Source organism: Triturus cristatus, chromosome 7 (genome assembly GCF_964204655.1).
Source record: "Triturus cristatus chromosome 7, aTriCri1.1, whole genome shotgun sequence".
NCBI lineage: Eukaryota > Metazoa > Chordata > Amphibia > Caudata > Salamandridae > Triturus > Triturus cristatus.
The window spans coordinates 1,751,406,115-1,751,433,164 of record NC_140590.1 but is presented as its reverse complement, the minus strand read 5'-3'; the positions used below and the strand labels follow the sequence as shown (position 1 = coordinate 1,751,433,164).

General features: G+C 44.8%; 1 protein-coding gene across 1 annotated transcript in view; it reads left to right on the top strand.

Moving 5' to 3' along the window:
- Positions 1-12,600, top strand: part of LOC146812995 (killer cell lectin-like receptor subfamily B member 1B allele A) — a 136,711-nt gene extending 124,111 nt beyond the window's left edge. The window contains exon 6 of the mRNA XM_085614664.1: positions 12,338-12,600. Within this exon, the coding sequence (XP_085470790.1) occupies positions 12,338-12,467 (130 nt within the window). The 3' untranslated portion in view covers positions 12,468-12,600. The remainder of the gene's footprint in view (positions 1-12,337) is intronic.
- Positions 12,601-27,050: the final 14,450 nt, after the last annotated feature.

The following is a 27,050-nucleotide window of genomic DNA, read 5'->3' as shown; positions in this document are numbered from 1 at the left end:
CGAAAGGGAGCCAGATAAGAGGCAAGGGAGGGGTTTGAAGAGGGCAAACCGTCTCTTTCCTGCTATCAATATTGCCGCAGCATTGAGGATTGACCTGAGGGGTGCCTTCCATTATTCTGGCACATCTGCTAAGATCCCACTACAGTAGTAAAATCTGGATACAACTAGAAATTGCACCGCAGTCTTAAAGTGTGGTGGCTGGATGACCAGTTTCACTTTCTTGAGGAAGCTAAGTTGGAAAAATGCGCTGCATGTGACTGCTCGGATGAATGTGTGGGTGCCAAACCTCAAAATTCACCTGAACTCCAATATTTTAAACACCCCGATTTCTACATAAGCAATTTGGCTGCGAAGGTTTCTGTTGATCCAGTGGTTAGAGACTGCACTTCTCATCAAGTAACACATACATTTTGTAAAGTAAAAACAGAAAAAACTTTGAAATCATTAGCAACTGAATTCGAGATCAAGAATAAGGTTAATAGATTTATATCAGAATTGTTAATAATGATACAGAAAAATGCATAAATTCTCCATGAAGTCTGAGGCACAGAAAAGAGAATCACAACGCGTAGCAAAATCCTCACCACACTTTTAAGGAGTACTAACAGCATTCCATATAAAAGAAAATCTCAAAATAAACAGACAGCATTTTCGGAGGAAGATGGAAAGTCTCCCCAAACCCTTAAACCAAGGGGGCCTCATTTATGAAAAGTGACGCATCAGTGCGTGAAAACAGTGATGCGTCACTTTTCACTGCGCCCTCCCTGCGACTCCAATGATGCGTCATATTTACAGTATGACGCATCATGTCGCAAGGAGTCACAGATACGTCAGTATTTCTGACGTATCTGTAGGCGCAAAAGTGACGCATTGCTGGAGTGTGTCACAAAAGTGACGCAACTCCAGCAATGTATCCTTTCACATGGGGTAAGCCCCATGTGAAAGGGCCTGCGTCAGTCTTACGCCTGCTGTGAGGCAGGCGCAAGATATTGACGCATTTGCACCCTAGACGTTGCGCAGTGAAATCTCGTAGATTTCACTCCGTCACTTCTACGATGCTTACTTACGTGGGAACGCCCACCCTGCATACATTATACCTGACGCAGGTGTAATGTAGCGCAGGGGTTTACAAAGTGACGCATCTAGGTAGATGCGTCACTTTGTAAATATGGCGCATCATGGCGCATGTTTTACGCCACTGGTGCGTCACAAAAAGTGACGCACCGGTGGCGCAAAAGTGACGCAGGGGATCATAAATGAGCCCCAGGGTTTTTATACACAATGCATGCATAGCAGTGAATTAAATCTGCAATTTCAGCATTGTATGATCATGGTTAGGTCACACTGGCAAATAAGAAACAACTACACAACACTTCAATTTCTTAGCATTACCCCATTTTTTTAAGGTAAGAGGAATCTTACGCTTGCTTTCGCACCAACTGCACTCTAGAGATATATACATAATATGAAACATTTCTTGAATATTAGCCCATAAAATCTCATTCTTTAGCACGCATACATAAGAATATTCTGAGGAAGTTATTGAACACTATACTTTAGGTACACAATGGAAGCTTCATTCACAATACATGCTTTTAAACACAGGTTTTTTTTTGATTAGGGGCAGGCAAAAATTTCTGCTCCGCTGGCAGAGGTCACAAACTTTTGCGCACTCTGCGTTCTGCTTGGATCTCGGAGTTCCAGAAAAACTCTGCCAACTGCTGCGTGGCAGAGTTTATCTCGTGCGGCTAGCTAATGTTAAGTTGGTGAGCGAGAGCAAGAATTTGTGTTCTGAGCACAATTTTCAGACACTAGACTGCCTCGTGCTGAGATTTCTCAATGTGGGCGGTCGCAGCAGTTACAACGCTTCACGTTGAGAAAGCTGCTTCTTGAGTAGAGAATCTACTTCAGTGGTAGAAAGTAGCAGCGCCCACTGGTGCACCGCGTGGTGCCGTTACCGCTGATTTTATATCGGAGAACAAGCTCCTGGTACTAAAAATCAGCACGAGCAGCGCAACGTGCCCAAATTCTGCCCTTTCGCAGAACTCTTTGGAATTTCATAGAGTTTTTATGTAACGCTGTGGAATTCCGAGGAGTGAAACTCCGTTAGTTCCACTCAGGCCTACTTTTATTGTCATATTACTTTGTGGTCAGCGGAAACGAAGGGAGCGATGACTTGCAGCGGGCCAGTGATTGTGTGGAGTAATGAGTAGGAGCAGGATGAGCAGAACACCAGAAACTGCATCCATATTAAAATAAATGGTGTCTTACACTAAAATGTGGCATAACTATTTTTCATCATTAATTATGCTTCTAAGGAAGATAATCAAATCATTTCAAGTGCAACATCATTTATTTATTGATTATGACTTTATGCATCTTTAAAACCAATAAATCTCGCAAATAATTTTCACTTGATAGTTGCACATTTTGAACATTAGAAACAACTTTTACATGCGCTTGTATGTTATAGTTCTTGTCCAGGTATATCACAAGGGATTTGAGGGTGTTTAAGTGGTTGATCCATTCCTGAATGGGGAGAGAGCTGGGGGGTGGGGATATGAGTAGGAATTCTGTGTTCGTGGAGTTCATTTTGAGGTGATTACTTGAGAGACTGGTTTGGGTTTTCATCAGGGTGTTGTTGAGTGGGTTGATATTGTTTGGGGAGGAAATGTTTAAGTAAAGCTGGGTGTCATCTGCATGGATGTAATACTCAAGGTTCGCTTGCTTGAGTATTTGTGCCAGAGGTTCCATATAAAGGTTGGAGAGTGTGGGTGAAATTATAGATCCTTCAGGGACTCTAAGAGTAACTGGTGACCAGTTAGCTAAAGAGCCACCCAGTTTGATTTGTTGTGAACGATTTTGCAGGGAAGAGGTGAACCATTTGTCAACATACCCAGATAACCCCATTCTGCATTCTAGTAACTTTAAGAGGGTGCTGTGATTGACCGTGTTGAATGCTGATGACACACCAAGGAGTATGTTAAGCAGAAGTCGTTCTGGTCCAAAATTTTGAGTACATCACCCAAGATGTGTCGGATGGCTGTTTCGGTGCTGTGATCTGTTCTAAAGCCAGATTGAACTGTTGAGTGTGCTGCCAAAGCTGATGGGGTACACATTTGTTAAACAGTTTGGAAATTATTTTGATCAGTCGCATCAGCTCCTGATTTTTTCAGCAGTGGTGTCACTTGAACAATCTTCAGACATTCTGGGTCTCTGCTTGCTTAGGGATGAGCTCACGATTTAAGTCTAGAGTTGATTGTCCTTCTTGTTGATTGATGAGGGGATAGGGTCATCAAAGTGTGAGGTTGATTTCATTGACACTATAGTATCCCATAACTCTTCTGCATGTAGGGTTCTTAATATGCAACATGCAGCCTCATTTTTGGTCCTTGTGGGATGGTTGAGCGTTTGCGTCATGGCAGTCACTGTATTTGCCCATTAGTTTGAGAGCATGTCGTTATTCCTATCTCCTATCAGTTCGTTGTCTATGCCAATCTATTTTTTAATAATCAATATTTTGATCCTGAAAAAGGATGACTAAGCTTCACAGTTGTCCTTGGAAGAGTTGGAGATCCCTTTGGAATTGCTAGAATCAGTTTGTTGTTTGATATTCCCGAAGAGTACACATGGGTGATTCTTGGGGAGTGATGTCCTTCAGTCCACACGTGGGGGGCTTGTGAAGATGTGGGAGTGACAGAATCAGGGGGTCTCTTTCTCTCCTATGTTCATCCTTCAAGGGTCTGTGATTCAGGTCCTCACACTCCTGCTCACCGTCCCCACTGCTGCACTACTTCTAGAGCGCACCGGCTTTACATCCTGGTTTCACACTTGTTCTCATTTTCCCTTCTTCTCTGAATATCTCCTAGTCCTATCTGCTGAACCATTTTCCTTTTATTCTCCTCCTCATCTCCTATCTATATAGTAATCGTGTGACCCTTTTCGACAACACATTTGCCACAAACAGTATAAGGTATGCAAGCAAGCACCAGACAAGTGACACTGCACAGGGGGATTATAGAAACTGCTACCGAAGACCCTCTGTCAAGGCCGGACTGGCCATAGCGGGCACCTGGCGTTTCCTCTGTAGGCCGCTGGGGTGGAGGACGGTTTTGGGCCCCTGGAGGCAGTGGCGGCTGGTATTAACGGGCGTCGGAGGCATTACTCTCCCAGTTTCGGAGTGGAGAAAATTAACACCACATGGATATTGGAGCAGCTTGCAATCATGGCATGCTCACTGCTTGGTGCTCCACTTGACCACTCCTACCACTTCTACCCTAAGTAAGTAAAAAATGGTAGTATCGTTGTTTTTTTAGGTCGGACCCTCGGACGAGAGTCCCCTCCTACGCATGTGCTGAACTGGGCGACGAATCTTCCTCGCCCTCGAGGCACAAGCGAGGAGAGTGACATCAGCCTGATGGGAGTGGCTGAACCAAGCAGCAGTGAAGATGGGGCGCTTCTGACGTGGCCCTGGGTGCGGTCAGCAGAGCCTCATTCACATTAAGGGGAACGGTTGGGGTGGACGACAGCAACACAGTGCAGTGGGTGGCAAAGATTGCACTGTTAGGCGGCTTTTCTTTGGATAATGGAAGCTGCTGGGGGCGTGGGTTATTGAGTTCAGTAGTTCAGCTCTTCTTCCGGGATTTATCTCGTGTTGGCTGACTGTTTATGGCGCGCAATGCAAAGGACGGACACCATCAAGCTGCTCCAGTCGATCTAAAGTGACCTACTGGGCTACAGGCACCAGTTGCAGTTGGAACAAGCATTTACAATGCAACGGTCTTGGCATTGTTAAAGTTAGAGCTATTGGCATTGCTCATGACAATGCCGTTTCTTTAAATGTTTTAAAAACAAAAACATAAACAAAAATAATGTCATGAGCAATGCCAATAGCTCTAACTTTACCAATGGCGAGACCATTGCATTGTAAATGCTTGTTGCTTGCTGCAGGGAACGTTTGTGTTAAATATCAGGGAAATCAACAACGAAAACCAGCCCAATAAGTCAGGCCCACCAACTGATGAACTGCAGGGTGTCACAACAGCTCAACAGACACTGCCTCATTGCCCTATGCAACAGTCCGACTCTGGCTGAGATCTCGAGACGCCTAAGGGTTCGAGACGAAGGGCAGGAAATTGTTTTATATGACATTTGTATAGCTCATAATCTGACTTTAGTATACTATTGCCGTCAGGGTGATTTTCCAGGATGCGGCTAGGTTTTTAAGGCTGATGCCCCAAGCCTGTTTCAGGTGTACCTTCCTAGATACTGCCCTTAGAATTAGCTGGAGGCTGGGCTTTGAGTGGGATGAAAATACTGGTGTGAGGGGGGGGGGGGGGGGGGGTAAAAGGGGCGTGGCCGATGTGATTATGGGCGTGGCGTAAAAGCACACGCTGAAAACCTATGCTTAGCATTATGTGCCGCCCGACTGGTATTTTGCTACTTATGAAATTGCTTCCAGCAACTAACAATACACTTACAACAAGCCAGTACTATTAGCTTTGTCAATGGTGGTTAGATGCGTAACACAAAAAAGCAACAATCATGCCTTGGTAGTACAGCATATTGAAAACGCTTCAGTTCTAAAATGGTGAGACTGAAAGAACTAAAACGAGTCTGTTTGAAGTCCAGTGATACTGTTGCAGAGTTGAGGTTTTCTTTTCCCGTGGGTGAGGACAAAAATGGAGAGCCTGCAGTGACCCGTCTCAGCAGCTGACTTTTAGACCCGGCCCACTAAATCCCTGCTTGAAAGGGACCCTGCACGAACCCCTTTCCGCAGCCCACCGCCGAACACGAGTCTCTCCAGAGACTTTTTTCCCGACACTTACACAAAGGGCGAGCTGGGCCCAGGGCGCCAATCATCAAAAGGTGCGTAAAGAGCTTTTTGTCTGCATTAAGGCAATGCAAACAGCAGTGTCCCTGCCGCCTGGCTCCACTGATTTACATTAACATAATTTCGCTCATTTTTCTAACACATAGAAGGCACGGTTTGTTAACACTCCCATCTGTAATGATGGTACCACACCATCAGCCTGCTTTCTTGCCCTCTCTCCCCATGCTGCAAAACAATTAACCCCGGTCCCACCCGCCTCCTACAAACAGCTTGGCGCCCGGATGAGGAGCTAATTACTTTGTTTGTGATTCAGGTGAGTTGGCTAAGCACAACGTTTTCTATAACTTACCTTGCCGCCTGCGTTCCATTTCAATAAACCGTGCCCGCGCTTCCTGCACCACACTAGGTAGGCTCCACAACTCGAGTGAGACATAGCCATTCACATAAACCATTCCCGACGCTGCTTTTATACTGTTTGTATAAATGAACAGTACAGCGGCACCCGATTGGTTAGCACTCGATTGGTTGAAGCGAGCAAAGGCAACGCTCACCAGTACGCATGTCTGGTTGACAGTGGTTAAAATAACAAGAACTGCCGTTATTATTATTTAACTTTAGAGAAGGGAAAACGAAGGTCGGGGAAGATTACATTTTCAACGAGAAATCTCTTCCTTCTTTCTACGAGATTACAAACAAGCCGAGGGCACCGGAAGACACCACCGCCTTTCTCCGAGGCAGAGCAGAAATGCCTCGGAGAAACGCAGCGTCCTTTTTGGATTCGGGGGCGTGTTTTGCTGTTGTCTCCTCCCTGAGACTTCTCGCAAAAAACACGCCCCCCGATCCGAAAAGGACGGGGCCTAATCTGAATGACTGACCTCTTCTCCAATGGCTGGCCAGCATTTAAGAGGCCAGCCAATGGAGAACAGGGGAGAAGAGGGGCGGGTTCAAGCCCCTCTTCTCCAAGTCAATAAATCTCCGACTTCCGGTTCTACCTTTCGGCAGACCGGTAGTCCTCGACCTAAAAGAAAGGCCGCGCCTGCAGCCACGGAGCGCACAGCACAAGGGAAAGGAATTTCAGGAAACGCTGGTAAGATTGATAAAGTGAAACGTTTTGTTTTAAGCCTCTTTGTGTTAGGGTTGCAATGATTTCTCCACATCACCCCTTCTCTCTCATGCCGCATATATTTCAGTTGCTCGCAAACTTAAAAGGAGCCGCAAACCAGCCAGCCACCACAGTCCAGTGTGTGTGAGTCGCCCAGCAGGTTCGAAGGTCACAGTCTAGCTTCAGAAATGTTCACAGAGATAGTGGAAAGGAGAGAACGTGGTGAAGAGAATTAAGAAGAAAACACTCGGGTTTCACTTTCACCTGAGGGAATGGTGACAATCGTGCTTTGATTTTCATTGTACAGCCAGAATGCCAGTTGTGAAAGTGGGGGCGCTTATTTGGAATTACAAACATCCAGTAATAAATCGCTGTGTGCAGATGTCTTACTTTAATAGTATAAAATTGTTCACTAAACATCCAGCAAGTTATTGTTGCAACTACAAACATCTTGATCCAAACACAAACTGCGCCGACGGACTATGTCTACTTTGTAAGTGCATACCGTATAAGGGGAATTTCTATGGAAAAAGTACTTGCCGAAAGATCCTATATAAACGCCTCCTTTAGTTATTGTGTACACGTATGACAGTTTCCTACACATGCGTAAAATAGGGTAAATTTGCTTCTTTTTTTATTCGTGCAGAAATTAGAGTTTTTATTCAAATACCTGATGCCGTGTGACAGCCAGATGGCAAGGTAAGTGTCAGTGAAAAAACATGTCGCACCAAACCGCATCATTCAAAGCATACTTGGTTGCACTGCAGCCTGCATCTAGATATCCACTGCCCAGCCTTTGTAATTTGTATTTTTTTTATATTAGCATTCGGATGCCTAATTGAATTAGCTTGAGGCCCCTGTCAACCTCTGCATCTCTCTTCATCTCAGGTTGAAAGAGTTATACTTCAAAAGTGTAATTAGCGATTTAATGCTGAGTTCTTCCTGCTCAAACTGGCGTGTTCATGGCGTCCCCTGGCCCATAAAAAAGCTGCTTTCCTCAGCCTACGTTATGGTACAGAGATGCGCACACACAATTACAGCAGTGTTATTTCCTCCCATCACAAATGGGAATAAAGCACTACATTATAGACACTGACCCCAGTCTTCCAAGGCACTGAAGCACTCGGATGCCGATCAACCACTAATCTATAACTTTTATGCCCCCCACTTTCAAATGTCACCAGCCACCCCTGCCTGGAGGACCGTTTCTTAGGTCTCATACCTAGTGTTGGAGTGCGCAGCACTGCTTGCGCAGCGAGAGACCTCTTGTAGGGGGTTTCAAATCTGACCTAGGAATCGCACACGCACAAGCGTATGCTTTTCCGTTTGGTCCACGGTTTTGGCCTTTGCATGCGTCTTTTTAACAAAGACAGCACGCAATTGGCCAAAGGCGGGCGCATTGTTCTGCCCATGGCCTATTGGTGTCGGTTACCCGCACCACCGCCATGTGGTTTCAATTATCGTGCCCAGACACGGGTGCGATAAGTGAAACCACGTCTCCCTGTGACACGCTCGCGTGCTTGTTTAATATGAGATTCATGTATTAAACAAATACGTATATAGTTTTAGTAAAGTGATTATTTACAGAACTTGAATAAACATTTATTTTTATGGCACAGTTACGTATATACTCGTCTTCGTTTTAATTCGCGGTATAAGACACCTGCATTAGAGTTAGAAATGCACTTAATTTCAAATAGAACTCTTACCAGCTTTTCAGGAAGAACTGGCTTTTCCTCTGCAGTTCTCGTGACTAGAGGACGCTGCTGGTGAAAGTAATACTCACACGGATGGGCTGGGTAGCACAAGCCATCTGGGAGGCCACGCTATGGCAAAAGTGTACATGCACCACAGAGATCAATGGCTGCCCGTGAGCATCATCTGTTCCACGGGTGTGAAATGAGGACGGGGTTGAGCCCACCTGTCTGCTCTCGATGCACTCAGTAGATGGGTTGTTTTCTCTGCGCTTCTGGAACTGTGCACTTCTAGCAGCGTTCTGGAACTGTGCACTTCTGGGTGTAGTCACTGTCTTTAAAATCCTTTGAAGCACACCAGAAAGGCACAGCTCTAGCTTTGAATGTCTAGCAGCGCCCCGAACCTGCTGTGAAACCTTTAAGCACTTCAAAGCTATTCAGTTTGCAGCACCCGGGAGCTCTGCACATCTAGAAGTTATCCGGAGCTGGGTACCCCCGAAGACTTGCAACACCCTGGAGCTCTGCGGTTGTCTTCCGCCCCATGAAACTCTTGCAGCGCTTCTAAGGTGTGCGCCTCTTGCAGCCCGCCAGATCTGCATCCCTCAGGTATTGCTCTGGTGCTGTATACCTCGGAGCTATGCACGAACCTCACTCCGGAGCTGTACACATTTTGAAGTTGCGCAACAGCACTCTAGAGCCAATGAGGATGGCACCGAGAGAGCGGTGCAAATTAAGGAGCAGTGGACCTCTCCAAGCTCCCCGGGGCTGTGCGCATCTCCCAGCACGCAGATCTGCACATCTCACTGCACACAGCTGTGCACAATGAAGCCCTTCGATTACCAAAAGCTCTTCTTTGAAAAATGCACGTGAACGCACGCGTATCTGAAAGCCTCAAACTCATTGCCTTTGACAACGTAACGAATGTCTGTTGTTTCCCCAGCGCGCACGAGGATGTGCATTGCTCACTGTGAAATTCTCACTCATGCACCACTCGTGTTACTCATGTGCTTTGACAGGTGGGTACGTGTAAAACGGATCGTGCCCTCTTGTATCCACGTGCAAAATACAACTGCTACCTCTCGTTATCAGCACTCCAGCTAAATGGAAACTTCTGGATTGTAATTTACATATTCCGCAAAGCTCACCCTTGTTCTATGTGTTCAACTTGCACAACATAAGAGCATTTAGAAAGTGTGGACAAACCACTTCCGGTTACAGTGCTAATAGTGAAGCTGTTCATTTAAGTGCTGAACACACTACCGATCCCAGACGGGGTGTTTGGAACAGGTGCCATGACTCAGCAGTAGGTTCATCTCATTTACCAGCAATAGCTTCCTCCTATTTCCACAAACGTCGCCAATAACACTAACAACAACATTAACACTAACAGCACTGCTACCATCAATAATACACTACCAACACTACCACATCAGCTGCACCTAAAACACTATCACCATCCGCATAGATACTGAAAGCAACACTACCACCAACAACTCTACTGCCACCAATTCCACCACCAACACTCCCACCAGCAACAACACCACTCACAACAGCAATACTACCAATTGCACCTTCACCAGAGATAAAATCATCAAGAACACGAGCACCATTAAAACTGCTTTCACCAATAACCAGTTCTCCAACGACACTACAACCACCAACACTAGCTTCAAAAACACCACCAACACTACCCGAACCAACTCCAACAACAGGATTGCTACCAATACCACCAGTATACCACCACCATGAACATCCACAGCACCAATACCACCAGAAACACAACCATCAAACACCACAGTCCCTGCAGGGCCAACACAACCGCCCCACAAAACTATACCCACCCTCTTCCACTGCTGGCATAACCAACAAGTGGGGCACCTAATTTTTCACGTTGGAACACTATCCGCACTAAATTGCTAAAAAGATACAGAGAGATTCTTTACTCCCTGACATTGGCAGCTGGTAAAACAAATACACTACACTTCTATGGTGCATGTGGGGTCGGGTGCAGACAATTACACATCCCTTTGCCCTTACACTCGTCTTGAACATTGCAGCACTTCACCCATTTCCTGTTTTCAACCCAGGCTCCGGAAAGGAGTGGATATTGATGTCGGTTCTTGTGCAGGGGAGCGCACGAGAACCCTGTTTCTGCAACCTGTCCACACACACCCAACACCCCATAAAAAGCCCTCATTTGGACATCTCACGCTATCTGGGCACAGCGCTCCTTCATTTCACATTGAAACCCCCAAATTCATGTTTGCGGCTAAAAGTAGACGACAGACTCACTGTGCTTCTTCCACACAAACAGCCTTGAATGTACAAACGTGGTGTAGAAGCAAAAAAAACAGAGTCCACTCTTGGTACCGCCTTGATGCCAGCGTAAATACCGCATTTGACACGCCTCAGAATTGCCACCTTAGTGCCCACATCGGGTTAAGACACCGAGATGAGAGGGTGCTGACTGCAACAAGACAAGTTAAAGGCATCTCTCTGCCCTTGGAGCACGTACCTGCCACTCCGAGGGGCACTTGTGACCCCTCCTGTCGCTCGCCTGCTGCTGCCCAGGTCTCGCAGTTATGCGAGTTTAAGCTATTGACATTGTAAATAACAATGCCTTTTATTTATGTTTTTAAAAAGAAAACAAAAAGAAAAGGCATTGTTATTTGCAATGTTAATAGCTCAAACTCATAACTATTAAATTGCTGAAACACAGCTGGGTTCACAAGTACAGAAAGACAAAACCTCATACTTCTGCCAAACACACAGGAAATTGTAGGAAACCCCTATAAGCAAGGAAGCATTAAACCACGTCTACTGCTGAGTCAGCTGTCCGGACTGTTGGTATATGCACTCTACTCTGCTTTACAGTAGACGGAAACAAGAATTTGCAATGCAATAGGTCTTGCATTTGTGAGAGTTTGAGCTACAGCCAATGTAAATGACAATGCATTTTATTTGTGTGTTTTGAAAACCTGCAAGTGGTGCGGAAACACGCACTTTGTACCTCTAGTCCTTGCTTACGAGAAGCAAGGCTGGTAGTAAAAGAGGCGCAGTTACTGCCAGCCTTGGTTCTAGTAAGCAACGACTATTAGTACAAAGTGAGTGTTTGCGGACCACTTGCAGGTTTTCGAATCACATAAATAAAATGCATTGTCATTTACAACACCAATAGCTCAAACTCTCGCAAATGCGAGACCTATTGCATTGCAAATGCTTGTGTTACAGGGGGTCGGCAATATCGCCCCCCTGTAACAAAATCGGCCTAAACCGGCCCTCGCAAACTGCTCAGCTGCACTCCCCCTCACCCCAGGGGGGCCCGGCTGATCAGTTTGCCAGGGCCAGTTTCTGTTTCCAGTCCTGCTCTGCCCTCTGTACTGTGGCGCCCGTTGAGCGATTCAGGAACCTCCTAGGACACCACTCTCTGCCAGTCCTGCTAAGGGCTTATGCTATCGCTCTTTCCTCCTAGGCCTGAGTTGTATATACAGGCATGGGTGTACCTTAACAAAAGTATAGTGCTCTCTGTGAATAACCGTCAGTTTATTCATCTCCAGATATCTAATGACGCGCGCAGGTAGCAGCGTTTTACTTAAGGACATTATTCACTGACGTGTTTCTCTCTTTCAAAGTCTGTGGCTTAAATGGTTTTAATTAAAAGTACCTGGTGTGCCACTGACGGCCGCTGTCACTTCACCTTGTCTGCAGGTTGAGTGTTAGAGGATCTGCTGATGGAGACTATTGTGGAGCAGTGAAAGGCAGCTCCATTGAATCCATTCACTGCAACAATCCATTATCCTGGATCTGCCAGAAGGAGAGGGAGAGCTGCAGGGTGTAAAGCTGCACAGAACTGATGCTGCAGGAAGAGACGCCCAGAAACATGATGAACCCTTATTGGACTAAGATGCTGGTACATCCTTTGTAGCCTCCTGGAAGCGATGGGCGACCATAAATAAAGATGCTAAAAACTGACTCAGCACGTCTCTAATCTTACCCCACACTGAGAGGGAGTGAGTGTGGCCATGCAGAATCTCTAATAAGGTTTATTCAAATAACTGCCTCCAAGCTGAGGGAGGGTCTGTGTGTCTGTCTATCTATCTGTCTATCCATCTATCTATCTCTCTATCCATGCCTCCAAGCTGAGGGAGGGTCTGTGTGTCTGTCTATCTATCTGTCTATCCATCCATCTATCTATCTCTCTATCCATGCCTCCAAGCTGAGGGAGGGTCTGTGTGTCTGTCTATCTATCTGTCTATCCATCTATCTATCTCTCTATCCATGCCTCCAAGCTGGGGGAGGGTCTGTGTGTCTGTCTATCTATCTGTCTATCCATCTATCTATCTCTCTATCCATGCCTCCAAGCTGAGGGAGGGTCTGTGTGTCTGTCTATCTATCTGTCTATCCATCTATCTATCTCTCTATGCATGTCTCCAAGCTGAGGGAGGGTCTGTGTGTCTGTCTATCTATCTGTCTATCCATCTATCTATCTCTCTATCCATGCCTCCAAGCTGAGGGAGGGTCTGTGTGTCTGTCTATCTATCTGTCTATCCATCTATCTATCTCTCTATCCATGCCTCCAAGCTGAGGGAGGGTCTGTGTGTCTGTCTATCTATCTGTCTATCCATCTATCTATCTCTCTATCCATGCCTCCAAGCTGAGGGAGGGTCTGTGTGTCTGTCTATCTCTCTGTCTATCCATCTATCTATCTCTCTATCCATGCCTCCAAGCTGAGGGAGGGTCTGTGTGTCTGTCTAGGGAGGGTCTGTGTGTCTGTCTATCTATCTGTCTATCCATCTATCTATCTCTCTATCCATGCCTCCAAGCTGAGGGAGGGTCTGTGTGTCTGTCTATCTATCTGTCTATTCATCTATCTATCTCTCTATCCATGCCTCCAAGCTGAGGGAGGGTCTGTGTGTCTGTCTATCTATCTGTCTATCCATCTATCTATCCATGTCTCCAAGCTGAGGGAGGGTCTGTGTGTCTGTCTATCTATCTGTCTATCCATCTATCTATCTCTCTATCCATGCCTCTAAGCTGAGGGAGGGTCTGTGTGTCTATCTGTCTATTCATCTATCTATCTCTCTATCCATGCCTCCAAGCTGAGGGAGGGTCTGTGTGTCTGTCTATCTATCTGTCTATCCATCTATCTATCTCTCTATCCATGCCTCCAAGCTGAGGGAGGGTCTGTGTGTCTGTCTATCTATCTGTCTATCCATCTATCTATCTCTCTATCCATGCCTCCAAGCTGAGGGAGGGTCTGTGTGTCTGTCTAGGGAGGGTCTGTGTGTCTGTCTATCTATCTGTCTATCCATCTATCTATCTCTCTATCCATGCCTCCAAGCTGAGGGAGGGTCTGTGTGTCTGTCTATCTATCTGTCTATCCATCTATCTGTCTCTCTATCCATGTCTCCAAGCTGAGGGAGGGTCTGTGTGTCTGTCTATCTATCTGTCTATCCATCTATCTATCTCTCTATCCATGCCTCCAAGCTGAGGGCGGGTCTCAGTCCTGGAAGCTGATAGTCACCCTGAAGGTAGGTCATCCCCTGTAAACCCAAGAACTGGGCATCACTTTCCCATATGTTGATATCACTAAACCAAGCTGCAGTGATGATGAAGACATTAAGTTGGTGCTCACTTGGTCACTCATTTTTTTTCCAATCAGCAGAATAACATATTTCTGGCTTTCATTGTGGTAAATAAAATAAATATTACCGGACTGAATTTCATGCGGAATCTTAAATTAAAGTAAATAGCTCAAAATAACAAGAGGCAGAATCCGTGGTATAAGAGGTTTTCTAATGGGCTTTATTCCATTCAAAATGGCCGACTCGAGTGGCGGCCTTCAGGTTCCGTCACCACGAGGGTTCAGGAAGTGAAGTACAATAACTTATTAACAGACATACATTTTTATAATAAGTGCATTACAATGAAACGAATGTAGAAGGCGTAACATTTGATAAGAAAAATGACGTAACAGTGACATAATCGAAACTAGGCGTAATAAGGAATAAAAGAAACATAATTGGCTTGCATTATCAGACATAGGTGGATCTATAAGATAATACTTGGCATAGATGCGCGCGCAGCAGCATGACGTGTAATTGACGTGTAACTAGGGGGTGAAGGGGACTTGACATTTAGCTCTACATGTGGAGACGAGAAGTCTGGGGTCAAGTCATCCTAATCCCAAATCATATCTAACATCCTATGTTTAAAGAACTATGTTATCCACAAGGAAGAGACTCTCGGACAGAATCTATTCTATACTGACTATGTGCGTGTACAAGCGTCTAAGTGTCTATATGAGATGCGAGGGGCAGAAAACTTTCCATAGCAACAGGGCTATGAATCACTTGCATGAAGACAGAGAAGCCTGACCTTTTGCTTGGTAACTGGAGGAATGTTTACTTAAACTACTAGGCAAGAATGCATCGGCTGAAGAGCAAAATAGATAATTCGAAGGTGAAATACAACTTCTTGGCAGACAGGCGAAAACTGGCCGAGGCAGGCACCGTTAGCTGCACAGAGAGTAGGACAAAGTTCATGGATACAGATGCGAGCTCAAGCTGAAGCTGTCAGAGACAGAGAGCAGGGAAAGGCTTTGAGGACAGAATCGGGCCTACTCGCCTGAACTGTAAAAATGGAGTAACTTGGCCATATAAAGTCGGTGGCCTTTTATACTTAGGAATCGAATATCCAGCCCATTGATGGCGGATCTGACAGAGAACATGTTGACGGTAGACACACATATGTTTGCGTCTTAGAAACTGGAACTGGAGGGAACATACATGTACTTGTAACATGCATATAGAACCGTTGGGGTCCAAGATAGGGGACATAACTGACCAGGAAAATCCACATTTCCACATTCCCTCCTTGTCCCCTTCTTGCCCTTCACGAGACATCAATCTTCATCATTCCATCGATTTGCTCATGGAGCATCATTTCTTCTTCCTTCTTCTTCCGGGATCTTGAGCGAAAACCTTGATGTGGAATACACGATGTGGCACACAGACCACAAATCGCTGGTCCACATTGCAAACATATGCAACAACTGAAAAGCATAAGAAGGCCAATACCTAGGAAGGATAGAACTCTCCATCCCCAGGCTGATATCACACTCCAAAACCACCCGGACCACGTCCAAGTGCCTGGATTCTCGTGTATCTGGCTTACAATCTTATGAAGGCGTGTTATAGCTTTATATACAGATGGCGAATTTTCTGGTATGAAAATGCAGCAGCTGGATCCGATGACCCTGCAAGCTCCGCCCCTATCGGCCAGGATGACGTCAAGGACAAGACGATTCTGGAGAACAACAATTCTCATCACTGATTGTTCCTCTGTCAGATTGCCTAGGGCGGCTATAGTCTCGTTTACTACAGCTTCAAGAGTCTTGGTGAGTCTGCGTATCAGCTTACTATTTGATATTGTACCTATATAGGGAAAGATACCTTTATTGAAATCTACATACTTGTCCCATGCCGTCTCAGTATAATCGACAACTGGGAGATCTCTTCGCTCTCTATTGTGTACTAAATGAACATTTCGATAATAATCAGGAGGAGCTAGGAAAACAGGTGGCAGAAGGAATGCTATGTAACAGGTACCATCCCAATCTAGAGGCAGACGCATATATGCCGTCTGACCACATATAAAGTAAGAATGGCGAGAAGCTCTAAATGAAGATTTGCCTTGATCACTATATTCTACTGTAGTAACGCATTGGCTATGGCCCATATGTATGGAACCAACTTTTCTCACACATAATTCACCCTTTACTGGAAATACTGACATAGTGGGCAGAATTAGTTCAACTTCGGATTTGACATTCAAAATCATAAGATTAGGCGTAAAATTACCTAATTTATACACTTCATTTTCTAAATCAGTTCCTGTTCTACTGGGGTGACCCTCCTTATTAGGGTGACAGACTTTGAATAAAACTAGATTTAGATTTCCCCATATCCAATGTTGTTGATAAACTGCTGTGTCTGGGTCTATGGAATTTAATAAACTAAACCATGCTCCACAGGAGCCATTGCGTGTAAATGGATGTGGAAAGAAAGGCAGAACTCCTTTGTTATTCTGATAGGGAGGGAGTCGGCCACACACCCAACAATTGGTCACATTACTAGTCTGATGGGAATGATGTAACATACTAATGAATGTGTTATTGCGCAGCGCAAGTCTATAGGACAACTCATGTGGCGGTAGGTCACTAAAAGAATGTTCATCAGTTATATTGAAAACACGTTTAGAAACAGGATGATATATGTGCAAAATCATACTCGTAATAATTACTAAAATACTCAATAAAAACAAAATTAATAATGTCACAATACAGTGGTTACGCAGTAATTTACAATAAGCATGTCGTTTCATTATGATTCTGGACTCTGCATCATTCAGACCTAAGGGATACATGTCGGGACAGATTCAACCGCTTCACCTTGGAGAGGACTTAAACAATCAAATCGTCCGACAGTTTAGATCTGGACCTGAGTTTCTGTTTATAGCACTGAGAGTCATTTTGTTCAACAAAAGGAAGTTTTGAATCAGTCTGTGAGGGAGTGCAGGGCACAGTGTCTATATCTGAAGGTAGTCCATGAAATTTTTTTATATGGGTGGAATGCACCCATCCTTTCCGTCCTTCGATCTTCACAGCTGTTCTGGTCGTCAGCAGGACCTGCTTAGGCAACTTCCACCTAGGATCCAATTGGCTTTTCCTATCAAAATTCCGAACCAGGACAAAGTCCCCGGGGACCACGTCATGGGGTTTCACCTCAGTGTTGTCAGGAAAAGCTGCGACCACCTGTGAACGAGAAGATTGTAGTGCAGACATCAAGGAAGCCAGGTAATCTGTCAGCATATTACAGTCAACATCAGTTATTTTACGGGGTATAGGCGTCCCCCACATATTCGGTGGTCTACCAAAGATCACCTCATACGGGGATAGCCCTGTTCGAGAGTGTGCTACCATTCTCATGTAGAATAGCGCAACTGGTAAGGCTACTATCCAGTCCACACCTTTTTCCTGACATATTTTGGACAATCTGATTTTTAAAAGTTGATTATGTCGTTCCACGAGACCTGCTGCCTCGGGGTGTCGGACACAGTGGAATTTCCACTGATATCCCAACAAAAGTGAGACATGTTTCATTAATTCGGATGAGAAAGGCTGGCCGTTATCTGAATATACAACACGTGGTAAACCGTACCGTGGGAAGAATTCTCGAACTAGCTGCTTGGCAGTAGTCGGGGCAGTGTAATCTGATACGGGATACGCCTCTGTCCAACGGGAGAGAGCGCAGACAACTACGAGGACATATTTGAATCCTCGACAACGTTCCATCTGAATATAATCCATCTGGAGGACTTCAAAAGGATGGTCAGGAGGCTGAAATCCACCCTGCTCTACGGGAACACTCTTTCCTGGATTAAACTGACAACATATCATACAGGTACGAACTTTTTGTTTAGCTGCTGCTCGTAAATGTTTGTTGAACCAAATGTGCTGAATGCTGTCTAGCATAGCCTTCTCTCCTAAATGTGCTGGACTGTGAACTGTAGCTATAATGGCTTGAACCATGGAATCAGGGAGAAACCATACAGATTTCTCTTTCGTCATCCATCCTTGATCTGTCTGGATCCCTCCTAGTTCAGTCCACTTCTTTATTTCTTCTGCTGTGGCATGTGTCTGTATGTCAATTACATCAAGTGTGGGATCCTTAATTGTCATACACTGTGTTGGTGTCTGAACTATTGGCTTTGTCATGTCGGATGTGCGATTCTGAGCAGTCTGTTTGGCTGTTCTGTCAGCTAAATCATTGCCTTGAGAAATGATATCAGTAACCTTCGTGTGTGCTTTACATTTCATAATTGATATTGCAGTCGGTAAATGAATCGCGTCTAACAGAGCATGAATGAGGGACCCGTGTTGAATATGTGTTCCATGAGAAGTTAAATAACCCCTCTCCCGCCAAAGCACTCCGAAGTCATGTACGACTCCAAATGCATAACGTGAATCAGTATATATGTTGACTTTCTTGTCCGTGGCTTGAATACAGGCTTGTGTTAGAGCAACAAGTTCTGCTGCTTGGGCTGACAAAGTATCTATACAATTTGTCTCAATAACTTCAGTGTCTGTTGTGACTGCATATGCGGCAACTAAATTTCCTGTACTTGTCCTCATACACGAACCATCTACATATAACGTCAGGTCTGGATCTAGCAATGGAACGTCTGTCAAGTCTTGTCTAGGTTTCGTCTTTATTTCAATGATTTCAACACAATCATGAGCTAGTGGGTCTGTTCCAATTACAGGTAATAGTGTAGCAGGATTCAATGTATTACACCGTCGGATCTCTATGTGTGGTTGAAACAATGTCAGTTCATAACCAGTAAGTCTTGCTATGGTCAAGTGTTGTGTTTGTGTTCGGTTCACAAGAACCTCTACTGCATGTGGTACTTGTACTGTCAATGGGTGTCCTAATACTATGGCATCGCTTTGTCTAATTGCTAAAGCTGTCGCTGCCACTGATTTCAGGCATGCAGGCAAAGCCTGAGCTACGGGATCTAATGTACTGGAAAAATAAGCACATGGCTTGCGTGATCCTGCTTGATCCTGAGTGAGTACTGATAAGGCAGTACCTTCGCGTTCTGTAACAAAGAGTGTAAAATGTTTGCTATAACATGGTGTTGCTAAAACAGGTGCTTGACATAAAGCTTCCTTTAGGCTTTCAAAAGCTTGTGTATGTTCCTGAGTCCAAGGGAGAACAGTCGATGTGGCTGCCTCCTGTGTGGTTAACTGAATGAGTGGTTTTGCTAGAAATGCGTACTGAGGGATCCACTGTCTACAATATGAAGTGAGGCCTATAAAAGCCCGCACCTCCTTTTGTGTCTGGGGTATTGACATGTTAGCAATTAACTGGATGCGATCTGGTGTAAGCTGCCTTCCCTCCTTGGACAGCGAGTGACCAAGATAAATAACTCGCTGAACACAGAATTGCAGCTTAGAAGGGGACACCTTGTGCCCCTTGTCGGCTAGGAAATGTAAAACTGTCAGAGAAGCTTTTTCACATTCTGGCTCGCTTCTCGCGGTGATCAGCAGATCATCGACATATTGAAGCAGTGCTGTATTGACTGGCATGTGGATACTGTCAAGTTCTCGTTTCAGTGCTTGGCTGTAGATGCTGGGGCTTTCTGTAAATCCTTGGGGAGCGCGTGAGAATTTAAAGCTGCGCCCATTTAAACTGAATCCGAACAAGTATTGGCTTTCCGGATCTATTGGGACGCTGAAAAAGGCATTCTTGAGATCAATTACAGTAAAGAATGTTGCTTCGGAATCAATTGCTGTCAATAACGATGATATATCAGGGACCACAGGGAATTGTGGTACAATACACTTGTTTAGTTCACGCAAATCAATAACCAATCGGTACACTGGTGGAGCAGTAGGATCAGTTCGTTTAAGAATCGGAATTATCGGTGAATTACATACATTGGAGTCTGTTTCTACAACTACTCCCTGGGCAATTAGCTCATCAATGATTTTCAGCAAAGCCACTACAGCATCATGCGGTAACTTGTATTGTCGCATTCGTGGTAGTACCACTCCTGCTTTCAGTGTGACTCGATAGGGTGTAATGTTCATGCAGCCAACATCCGTAGGGCCTTGTGCCCATAGATGTACTGGTAAAGTCTGTAGTCGGGGATCCATGTCTCTAGACACATAGTGACCTTTAAAATCACGTAAAAACAACCTTACTCCTTCCGGAGAACAACATATTATGGCTCCTAGTGCTTTCAGAGTTTTAATTCCTAACAGATTTTCTGGGCATGATTTAGTAAGCAATAAATCTGTAGTTCGTGTCAAAGGTCCTATCGTAAGTGGTAGAGGCTTTGATACTTCATTAACAATAGGTTTTCCTGAAAAACCAAGGGAAACATTTTGAGAGCCTGAGAGGGGTGCCCCTGGAACTTCACTACGTTTTATAGTTGTTCGACTTGCCCCTGTATCGAGTAAGAATTTTCTATCTTGACCTAATAATTCACTATGTACATAAGGTCCTTCTTGATCTACAGGAATCTCGATAAGTGGTAAGTCAACTTCCCTCTCTAGGCTGGTTCATGCGTAACGCTGGTATTCAGGGTATTCATACTGTGCAGTCTGATACAGTTGTCGTGTTGCGGTTTGTGTGGCAGTAGCAGGCAACGGTGGTGCAGCTGGCACAAACTGTATGGGTTGCTGTGAGGCTGGCATGGACTGTTGCTGAACTGGCACGGACTGTCCATGCAGCATAGCTCCTTGTTCATTCTGATCTTGTCTAACTAATCGTGGTCTCTCCTTTGTAATGCCTGTAGCTATATTACGTTTCAGGACTGGACAATCGTGTACATGATGGCCCAGTTGTTTACAGTAATTGCAGGTTCCTTTTACAGGAACTGCAGAATCACCAGAATGTGTCACACTCTTTTTGTGACCATCTGCTGGTACTGTCTGAGAAACTAGCATTTTCATTTTTGTATCCTTCATGCGTCTATGCTCGTGTTCTTGTTCATCCCTAATTCTATTGTGATGATACTGTAACATTTGTAGCATTTGCGACGGAGTGTTACTTTGCCAGGTACTCTCGAATTTCAATATTCTATTCTTTACTGGAGGTAATGCATTTTCCACTAATTTTGTCACAAATAAATGTGGATATGAGTCACTACTTGCTTTTATACCACTATTTATACCAAAACATTTTTCAAATCGAGCATAATAATCGCTTGTGTCTTCATCTTGCTTTTGTTTGCAGGCTGTGATTGCACCCCAATCTTCCTTTTTTGTAGTTAATAAACGTGGCAGTACCTGTACTAGTAAACCTGGTAATAGTTTAACTTTATCCCCGAGCCCCGAACCTGCAGTTCGGCCCCTTTCTTCCTCTGCTAATGCTGTCCAGTCTATCTTTTGGTCTCCCACTTCCCACTCTTTTTCTTTCAGTTTTTCATAAATGCCAGCAGGCAAAAGCACCTTTAATATCGTCATAATATCAGGAAAGGTGTACTCTCCCATCAGTAACATGTCTTTAATTTCTCGGTGGAAACCCGCTGGGTCTTTATCATGGCTAGGTACTACTTTCTTCATTTCTAATAATTCCATTTTTGATATGGGTGTGTAAACAAATACACGGTGAAACTCATTGTCTTCGCCTTTTATTGGGTGCACTTCTCGTAAAGGATTTTGTCTATCCATATAGTACGGCGTTCTTTCTCTATGGGGCAGCGAGAGAGAATCCGGACTTACAAAAAGGACATACTGTTTACGTGACACTAATATCTCTTTAATTAACTTGTTACTAGAACCTCTCCATCTGTTCGTGAGTAGTTCCGTTAATATATCAGGTAAAGGACCAGGATCAGCATGTTGGCTCTTATATAATATGAGGAGTTGCTGAATCATATAGATTCCAGCTAAACGTTGTTCATCTGTACTGAGATTGAGAAACGTGTGTGCTACGGTCTCATCACCATATTTTTCAGGACTAACGATCCAGTGAACGGCTGATCTGGCTAATTCTTGCTCATCCATGGAATCGAGGAGGTGGTAACCCCTTCGTTCTCGTAGTATTTTATCTGCGGCTTGAAACGAATGTTCAGGAGACTTCAGATTTATTACAGGCGTTGGATACGTTCTGCTATTATTTGGACATACAGAATGTATGGGATCAGAAAAACATCTAGTATTTTCACAGGATCTTCCTCTGCCTACATAGGCTATGGTCTCTGACTGTCTTGCAGAGTCCCCTGATTCGGACACTTCATCTTGCTCAAACTCGTCTGTTCCCAATCTTTCTGCATGAATACGTTCTATTTCTTTACGGATTTTTCGGCACATGGCTATTATACAATTTTGCTTATCGTGTCTCCCTTCTGATATATTCTGACTCCATCTTGTAAGAGTAAGCATTACGTTCATGTCTACCCCCGGACGATCTTGATTTCTGATCACACAGTTTATGAGGAAACGTAACAGTTCCCCCTGTATTTCTACTTTCTGGAATTCCATAGCTCTGTTAATACATCCTGGATCTCGTCCTGTTTGAACAAAATGATATATGTTATCCAGATGCGTAGTCATCCCTGGTAACCTTGCTAAATACTCTGCGGCTCGCCTAATACGTAATGATGCCAGGACCATTTCATCCTCTTTACCAACCACCGGGTCATATCTACAATTTACAAGGAGTTCCTTAAGCGCACGTTCACTTACGAACTTAGGTGTACGTGAATGTGCTGACTCTTGAAAGACAAGTTTATTTATTCTAGGTGGTGTAAAAGTACTGCTAGCACCTCCCGTGGCCCCATCTGGGGCGTCGGGTGTGAAAGGGTTCGTTGAACGTGACACAGCAACTATGGGTGTCGATACCCCTGTAGAGTCGACTGCGGAAACAGATGCGGAAACAGATGTGCTTGCCGAAACTTGCGTCGGGACTTGCTGTTGCACGGGGACAGATACCTGATCCTGACGTTGAACCCCTCCGCCAGACGGTCTATGTGGTGTGGCGTTAGCATACTCGGGGGCTGCATCATCTAGATATGAGGAAAGGAAAACGTCTTCTGCGGTTCTGGGACGCCCTTTTGGATGTACCTTAATTGGAAATAATGGGGGTGGCAAGTCTTTTGGTATCTCTGGAGCAGCCTTAGGTAATCCTTCGGCTAGAAGGGGATACATACCATTCATAAGAGCATTACTTTGTCTATTTACTTGTTCTGATTTCACTCGGATACCTTCCTCAATTAATAGATTTTCTTGAACTTTATTTGAACTTTCTTTACTCCTCTCTTCTTGTCTACGTGCTTTTTCTGTTCGTCTATGAGATTCTTTACGCCATAACTCGATAGCGTCTTTCTGTGACTGTCTGACCTTTCTTTTCCATAACTCTTCCTCCACTTTCATGATGCACTCTGCATCCCAGGTTCCCGCTATGGGCCACCTTTGACTTTCCGGTAATCCCTTGGTATAATCTACCCATAGATCAAGAAACAATATGGCATCTATGCCATGTTTATGGTACATGAAATGTCCTGGAGTGTCTCTAGGAGGAATAGGAACTGCTTCTTCAAGCACCCCTTTTCTGGTGGTAATCTGTCTTAACTTCGAGAAGAGCGGCATATTAACAACTGATCTGATACTTACTCTTGAACTTACTTAATACGAGAAACACAATAATGAACAGTGAACAATGAACAGTCATTCATACCACAATATGCAAGACATTTTCTGAATACTTTAAACATTAAACATTAAACATTTAATAATGGTCGACAATGATGACAGTCTGCTTAACTAATCACCACGCTGAATTCTTGACAATAACTGAATACTTCGGAATACTTGATATACTGCTAAACAGTACATATACACTGCTAAACAGTGCAGACCGGATTTGTGTACCCAAATCCGTCTTGACCGGCACAACCTATGTGCACGTCAACATGCCTCCCCGGCGATGGTACTCACCGAGTAGCTCCTTGAAACGGAAGGCCTCAGAGAATGGACAGGACTCGATAACTGCGGACATCGGACCCTCTGGACGTCGGAATTTCGGAAAACCTGGTGGGCCTCTGTATACCTCGGATCTTGCTCTCTTAGCTAGGCTCTGGTCGGGATACTTCGCACTTCTCACCGCCTCGTCTGGGTTGATCGCAGCCTCAGTCGCCCCCGCTTGACCGGAGGGAGCTTACAGGAAATCCTGCTGGTACGCGTTTATGGTCCGTCCAGCTGTGGCAGGAGACCGGGCCTGCAACGCACCGCCGGCGCGTGAGATGAGAAAGTGTCCCTGTTTGGGCGCCATTATGTGGTAAATAAAATAAATATTACCGGACTGAATTTCATGCGGAATCTTAAATTAAAGTAAATAGCTCAAAATAACAAGAGGCAGAATCCGTGGTATAAGAGGTTTTCTAATGGGCTTTATTCCATTCAAAATGGCCGACTCGAGTGGCGGCCTTCAGGTTCCGTCACCACGAGGGTTCAGGAAGTGAAGTACAATAACTTATTAACAGACATACATTTTTATAATAAGTGCATTACAATGAAACGAATGTAGAAGGCGTAACATTTGATAAGAAAAATGACGTAACAGTGACATAATCGAAACTAGGCGTAATAAGGAATAAAAGAAACATAATTGGCTTGCATTATCAGACATAGGTGGATCTATAAGATAATACTTGGCATAGATGCGCGCGCAGCAGCATGACGTGTAATTGACGTGTAACTAGGGGGTGAAGGGGACTTGACATTTAGCTCTACATGTGGAGACGAGAAGTCTGGGGTCAAGTCATCCTAATCCCAAATCATATCTAACATCCTATGTTTAAAGAACTATGTTATCCACAAGGAAGAGACTCTCGGACAGAATCTATTCTATACTGACTATGTGCGTGTACAAGCGTCTAAGTGTCTATATGAGATGCGAGGGGCAGAAAACTTTCCATAGCAACAGGGCTATGAATCACTTGCATGAAGACAGAGAAGCCTGGCCTTTTGCTTGGTAACTGGAGGAATGTTTACTTAAACTACTAGGCAAGAATGCATCGGCTGAAGAGCAAAATAGATAATTCGAAGGTGAAATACAACTTCTTGGCAGACAGGCGAAAACTGGCCGAGGCAGGCACCGTTAGCTGCACAGAGAGTAGGACAAAGTTCATGGATACAGATGCGAGCTCAAGCTGAAGCTGTCAGAGACAGAGAGCAGGGAAAGGCTTTGAGGACAGAATCGGGCCTACTCGCCTGAACTGTAAAAATGGAGTAACTTGGCCATATAAAGTCGGTGGCCTTTTATACTTAGGAATCGAATATCCAGCCCATTGATGGCGGATCTGACAGAGAACATGTTGACGGTAGACACACATATGTTTGCGTCTTAGAAACTGGAACTGGAGGGAACATACATGTACTTGTAACATGCATATAGAACCGTTGGGGTCCAAGATAGGGGACATAACTGACCAGGAAAATCCACATTTCCACATCATGTTAGACGTATTGCTATGTTGTGCCCCCGTTCCTAGGGGGTGTTCATAGCTCTAGTGTGTTTGAAGGTTTGACTAGAAAATGCCACTAAGATGAAATCTCAATTTCTGTCGTTGTGGCTGCAATGGAAATGACCACTCACTTACTGTCCCAGGTGAGCATCATTTTGATTCCGGACATACTTTTAATGATATTTACTTCCAAATAGTCCTGATCAGCCCGCAAACATATTTTAGTTTCCGTACACACCCATCATAGTTAGCTTCTTTGTCACTCTGCCCATCAAAGCCCGACAAATTAATACAAAGATGTTTCTGCGCATTAAAGTTAGAGACCTCGCAGGTTCCTGTTGGCCTGGAGGAGGTACCGATGAGCACAGAGCAGAAAAGGAGCTATAAAAGGCATCGGTACCTCCACAGAACAGGTTGATCTGTGTGGCGTCCAGAGTTCTGGTCATTCAGGTTCCATCCTGCAGTGTGGGGAATTGACCTCAGGACGTTCTAATGGGCAGCTATGAGGGGACAGTGGCTGAGATGCCAGAATAAAGTCACCTCTGCCTGCTCCAGTCCTGGTGGATTCTCATTCGTGGGGAGCCTTCACTTATGGGGTGCACTGAGTCAGGGTAGTAACCTTTACACAGGTGACACCTGAGGAGCTTGGCACTCCAACACATCTGGGGTGTCTTTGAAGATCTGCCATTCATGTGATCTGCAGGATAATACAATTGGCTCAGTGTTTTGGAGTGTTTGCTTGTAGTAATGTGCAGCCAGATTTACCAATTTCTCATGCAGCGCGGTGCATCCGCCACAAATGCTGCGCTGCGCTGCATGAGAAGGAGAGCACCATATTTACAGAAATATGGCCCTCTCCTCCCCTCTCCCTAGCGTCGGTGCAGAAATGTGCTGCTGTGGGCCATGGACACAACTTTGCGCCCAAGTACAAGGGTGGCTCTGTGAGTCTTGCATAGGTTTTGTACTGGAAGGGTACCCTTCCAGTACAAATTACTACGCTTACACTAACTTTAAACCTCTTCCCACTTTGTAAATGTACTGCACATTGCAGCACACATGCAAAGTGGGAAAAAAGGAGAAATTAAAGCATTCCTCCATGATAGCACCTGGTTGAAGTGGGAGCTATTTTCTAAAGCTAAACCTTGTATACTTTTCTACGTAATTAGGGCTTAGAGTCCATGCACCAACCATGGTATGCCCCCTTGGCGCTAAGTAATGCTAAGCAGCTCTATGCGCTGCTTTGCGTTACTTTCAAGTTATTTTCCAGCCTAAAACAGGATTTACGCTGGTAAGTAAGGGGAATATTTACAAGGAACAAGTGCAACACGGCACCGCAAGCCAGCTTGCTGAGCCATGCTGCGCCAAAAGGAAAATGATGGGA